Source organism: Notothenia coriiceps, unplaced genomic scaffold (assembly GCF_000735185.1).
Source record: "Notothenia coriiceps isolate Sejong01 unplaced genomic scaffold, NC01 NC01_scaffold00000339, whole genome shotgun sequence".
Taxonomy (NCBI): domain Eukaryota; kingdom Metazoa; phylum Chordata; class Actinopteri; order Perciformes; family Nototheniidae; genus Notothenia; species Notothenia coriiceps.
Window position 1 is genome coordinate 120,307 of NW_011333040.1, and position 6,104 is coordinate 126,410.

At 37.9% G+C, this 6,104-nt stretch overlaps 1 protein-coding gene across 1 annotated transcript; it reads right to left on the reverse strand.

Moving 5' to 3' along the window:
- Positions 1-2,764: 2,764 nt before the first annotated feature.
- LOC104941911 (lipopolysaccharide-induced tumor necrosis factor-alpha factor homolog) lies at positions 2,765-5,126 on the reverse strand. Its single transcript, XM_010767081.1, has 2 exons — positions 4,918-5,126; positions 2,765-4,285 (listed from the first exon to the last, which is right to left on the reverse strand). Exons 1-2 carry the CDS (start codon positions 5,109-5,111, stop codon positions 4,180-4,182), a joined length of 300 nt encoding a protein of 99 aa, XP_010765383.1. The 5' UTR covers positions 5,112-5,126; the 3' UTR covers positions 2,765-4,179.
- Between the last annotated feature and the right edge of the window lie 978 nt (positions 5,127-6,104).

The window sequence follows — 6,104 nt, forward strand, 5'->3', positions numbered from 1 at the left end:
CTTTTTTTAAATGTTTTCCGATTTCTAAAAGTACAATATACACTTCTCGCTAGAAATCTAATCAAAAAGCATTTTAATAGCCAAACTATCCTACAAGGAGGGTTATTTTTGAATAAACTACCCTCTGTAACGTTTGCAGTCAACGGGAGCACTAGACGTCGAAAACTTGAAAACATGATTATAGGTCGTGCTAAGCGCTTGAACAAACAACTTATTTGGTCGTATGAGTTGGAGGACTTGTTTTTTTCAATAACAGCATAAGAAGATGCGGCTAACATTAGTGAGCGTTTTTTTTTCTCAGATTGTCTGTTTAGCAATTGCAGAAGTAAGCTTTCCCAACAAGCTTGATCAGTATTTAAAGTTAATATTTACTTTGAGCGAAAGTAGAACTGTAAGCCTCTCTGTGTAGCATATCCCTCCGAAAGATGATCACACACTTGACTGATGATTCCAAATGTATTGAAAACTCAAAAAATCTACATAAGAGCTATACAAAGACACAAAATAACAAATACATTTAACTTTCATTCATATTAGCTTCACTTTAGCAAACCATTAAACAAGTGAACTGCAAATAATAAGCAAAGTTTTAAAACAGTATAGGCCAAACGAATTAGGATATAACCCACATTTTTACATAGTTAATACTAACCTTGTGCCTCTTTGGGGGTTCTAATACTGTAATGTAAACTTTTTCTTTTGATTTTGCCGTATTTAAATGTAGATATCTCCGTTAATGTGTTTACTTTATCTCTAGTTTTCCTTTTGGGAACAGTAACTTCCTGTTAATAGCTCAAAGTCACCTTTAAAATTAAAGCATGTCTAAAAAAAAACAGGAAGTTGATGTATATAATAGCAATGAAAGTAACAAAAACAATGCAATATCCTTTTCAGGTTCAAAGAACACAAATTGGGTTATTTACACTCAGTCTTCAGACAAATGCCCGAGACTGACTTTTCGTACATTTTCTGTCTCATACTGTTTTACAACATTATCATCTTTAAAGGCCCAGATATACCGGCACGAAATCGGCAGTAAATGGGAGTCAGGCCGAACATGAGCGTGGGCACGACCTATTCGGAGTGGTGTGCGCCGCACCGTCGGGTCTTTTCTGCCGACCTGACACCTTTTCTTGAAAACACCACCGGAAGTCGGACAAAGGGATAACACTGATTGGCTGTTCAGCTAGCGAATCAGTGCCTGAGAAGCGTTAACGGAAGTGAGGGAGGTAAACAAATGATTTAATACAAGCGTGAGTCCAAGGGCTGCTAGCTCCAGTACTTCCCGTTCGTCCTGCTCCTGTTCGTTCATGTTTTCAATGGACGAGAGTGAAAATGGAAAGAAAAACGCTATTTGTTGTTTGTTTATATCACAGTCTGTTCTTCTTCTCTGTTTTCCGGTTGTTCTAGTTGTTGCCTCTTTTGAATGATGAATACACACTACCGCCGCCTGCTGGTAAGGAGAGTTATTGCCACTCACGCATGCGCAGTTCATACGTGCTCGGCTCGGATTTGCGGTGTGTTCCAGTGCGCGAAGTCGGCAAATACGCAGGAGAGTCCGGCGACGCAACAGTTGGTGTCGGCGTCGGCGACTTCTCAGGTGACTTGCCGGTGTATCTGGGCCTTAACTTCAATCACCATGTTTATATCTTTGCATTATGTTATAATACCTGCCAACCCTACCGATTTGGGCGGTTGTCTACTGTTTTGACATGTTTCTACCGCCTACCGACTTAGCTGGCTTTCCCTACCGATTTTCAATCTTCCCAAACTATAACAAATAAAAATTACACTACATAGACACTGGACTCGACTTTCGGCGGACACCGTGTCTGTGATCCCATCATACAAACAGTCCTCTGTGTTTCTGAAAGTGAAACAACGTGCAGAGGAAGGGCAGCGTTATCCCTGGGGCTGATGGGTAATCACTCCCAAATGAGTTTGGAGAACAGAGACGAGGCATTTGAGTCCTGCAGGGTTTCCCCGTTAACATCAGTGTCTCGAAAACACATGTTGGCAAATGAAAGACATCCAGTGTTTGGTCTTTTCCTGAAGCACCCTTCACCTACAGTGTCTCAACTGAAAGAGGACCACAAACACACAACAAATATAATACCATTTTGAGATTTTGGGATATTTATCTCCCATTCTTTCACTTTTTCTGACATTTTCTGACATTTTCAACACCAACACATCCTTCATCTGCACTGTCTCAACTGAAAGAGGACCAGAAACACATTAAAAAATATAATAAAATGTGGAGACTTTGGGATATTTATCTCCCATTCTTTCACTTTTCGGGCATTTTACAGACCAAACATGTCGTTGATGTCACTGTTTACCAAACTACCACTTTTTATTAAAAATGAATAAAATGATGCAATATATGTTAATTAAATACATGGTTTATACATGTAATTTCTGGGGTTCCATTTCTTCTGATTACTTCATTTGGGTGTGCACAATTGCCGCGCGCAAACCTACCTCTTTTGGATTTGGAAAGGTTGGCATGTATGTTATATTCTAACGTTCCTGATTGCTTAGATAAAAGATCCACAACTTGATTAGTTTGTGGACCTTTGTTTAGATTGTTTTTCTTTCTTAAAGCAGTAAACAGAAAAGCAACTATACTTTAAAATGTTTTACCTTACTAAATAGTCAAATGTGGTAGTCTTGGTTTTACAGCAATTCACGATATACAGACAGTTATTATTATTTCTTCTATCAAAAACATTGTTTGTGTATACAAATATAATATAGAATATTTTCGTATTACAGCTTTTTATTTAACTAATTCACCACTCACTGCTTATTTAGAATCCCCAAAGTGTGAGGCATATGTCATTAGCATTCAAATGTGAAAAAGCGAAAAATAACCATGGACAATTTCAGCATAATTGTATTTTACATTATAATGTTGATCAGTGTAAAAAGCAGTACAGCCAGCAAATATTATTAGTATTTTTTGCTTCCCCTGCCTAATTTTTCAAACGTCAGGATCAGACCCAGCTTGGATCAAGACAGGTGTCTGCGACTGAAAGCACATATTAAAAATAAAAAATAAAAAGCATGAACAAACTAGAATCCACGTGGAAATTACTATGCGACCAGCATGTTAAGGAAAGTAAACACAACTGTCCAACTCAATGAAGGCTACAGGAAAGGGATCAGTAAGCATCATAAGGAGGTTGACAAAAACAGGCACATCCTTTCTAAAGCAATAGACTGTATCAAGTTCTGTTGTGCTTTTGAGCTAGCCCTGCGTTGTTATGCATTATGTTTTACTTTGTGTATACTATGCTTACATTTTGGTACAGCCCTCTCTGGAGAAAGATGCACCAGCTGAGAGACCTCCATGTTGCTGTGGTGTTTTACCGCTCAGTGCTTATCTAATAAGAGCAGGTCTAGGAACAGCAGATTAGAAATCCATACTCGGCTATTAATATTAGGAGTTATTAGAGGATTAGTTAGATAGATAAACGTTGAAAAAAGATCAGCAAACCACAATGGCTAGGAGCCTCTTAGCAAAACACATGTCAAAGGAACAACAGCCTTCCAAAAAGGTTACCTTGAAGAATTTAACAAAACATGATTTCTCCGAAACCGGAGGCAATGCCAAAATAGAAAAACAATATCTATTTCACCAAAGACAGCAGTTATCCAAACAGATTCTACCCTCTCTACACTCACAAATGTACGCTTTTATGTTTTGTTATCTTTACTATTTCTTTTATGAGTATATCCGTGTCGACCACATGTGTAAGGACTTAAAAAATTAAAACTACTAATAAAAATTACAACGTCTGTTTTCTCTTATCAGTGGTTAATCTTGTTGTCTTGGTTTTACAGAGACTCATAACTACAGAAGACACAGTTATTTTGTATATCTTTCATCAACATAATTGTTTGTGTTTGTATTATGAAATAATATAATAATAGCATCATGTAAGAGTTTTGTATTGAATTACAAGTTCACCACTCACTGCTTAATGTGACTCCCTGTAGTGTGAGGCTTACGTCGTTAGCATTGAAATGTGAAAAAGTAGCAAAATTACCAGGACAATGTCAGCATAGGATAAATGTATTTTACGGTATCATTTTGATCAGTGTAAAAATAATCAAAGAGTAAGTAAAGGTGCAGATAAGAATTTAGGTCTTCTTCCTTAATCAGAGTTGGTTTCACATTCGCTTGTAAACGTAGATGATTCTTTGGCAGGAAGGACAACGGTGCTCCACATCTTGACAGGAATCAATGCAGAATGGTATACAACAGCAAAGAAAACACCTGTAGGAGGAAACAACGTCAATTATAACTCTACAATTAACAGTTCTTAAACGTCCCCTATCATACCGTTTTTCATCAATATATAGGTCTCAGATATATACAAAACATGTCTCTGAAGTGTTTGGCTCCAAATACCAAACAGATCATTGTAGCATCCCATAATCCCCTCTGTTTCAGCCCTGTTTCAAAAATGCTAATTCTCTGTCTGTTACTTAGATGAAAATAAGGAGCCCCTCCCCACGCCCCTCTGAGAGATATTTGGTTAAAAACCCACAGTGGTGCTCTAAGAGGATATTCAGGTGATAAGGTGGGCGCGTCTTGCCTTGGTTGGTGATTGGCTAATGGTTACACAAACCAAAAATCGTTATGACATCATAAAGTGGCCAAAATCTGATCAGCTCATTTTCAGACAGGTTTTATATAAATGGATCAGGAACAAAAAGTGAGCAAATGTTTTTTTCCTGAACATTTCAGAATCTCTTGTTTGTTGGGGACACATTTAAATATATAAAAGACACGAAAAAGTGGATTTTGCATAATAGGTGACCTTTAAAGGAGGATATTCTGGTGTGTTTTAGAAACATTTTCCCCCCCATAAAACAGACACTACAAGAAAATATTGTTGTTTTTACCCAAAGACGCCGAGGCCAGCACAGATAGCCCAGGTCATCAGGCCTGCTGTGCGCTCTGTCCTGGTGACCACTGACTGCTGGCAGTGGGGACAGACAGTTTGTCCAGGGACGTCATGTAGTACATGTCCTACTATCACGTGAGTCACTGAGGATGACAAATGCACAAATTGCTTAAAAATAGTACAATGCCCCATTTCTCACAGCAATATTTGATCATTGAAAACAAGTAGCAATAAATTGAATCTTTTTTAAGAGTTACCTATTTCATGCTTTTAAAACATCATTTCGTAATCCATGTTCCAGCCAGCTAGGTGGATATATTACATCACATGTCACTTGTTAGACGCTTTTATCCAAAGCGATTTACATACTCAATACTGTGGGCAATCCCCACAGTATTGATCCCTTAATCAACATGACCAGCAGAGGCTGCTAATAGAACACCATCTGTATTTTGGTAAGGAGTTGCTGTCAGTGAGCCACCCAACCATAGAGGGTATTTATAGTAATATATTCTATATGTTTTTAGTAATGGAAAGCTCAGATTTCACTCATAGTGTAGAATGAAACTGAGAGACAGTAGCATGAAAAATATCTAAGTAAGGGATAATGTGCTGCGACGCGGTCATTATGGGGAAAAGAACACCGACAGGCTGATCAGGAGCCCGACGCGAAGCGGAGGGATCTAGATCGGCATGTAACGTTATGACTCCCAATATTAATTGAAATGCTTTTAAGGATTTAGAAAATGATTTTCTTGATTTAAAAAATAGTTGTATGTATTGATTTAAATTGACATGCATCCGCTAAGAAAAATAGTCCGTTGTTACCGTTTGAACTAACATAGCAACGGCAGGAACTGCTTCGATAGCGTTTTTGAGGAGCTTTTTGATTACAGATTTGAAAACATCGCTGCTTGCTTTAAAAGTAGCACAATTCATTATGTCAAACCTTGGAAAGTATCTAGATCAGTGGTCACCAACCAGTCGATCGCGATCGACCGGTCGATCGCGAGTGTGGTGCGGGTAGATCGCGGATCGTTAACAAAAAAAGTAAAAAAACAAAGAAAATAAAAATAATAATGTTTGAAAAATATGTTTTTAGATGTAAACATATCATCCACCACCCCGTTAGCAGGTGCCACTTGATTGACGTATATTTGAGACACCTCAATAATATAATACATT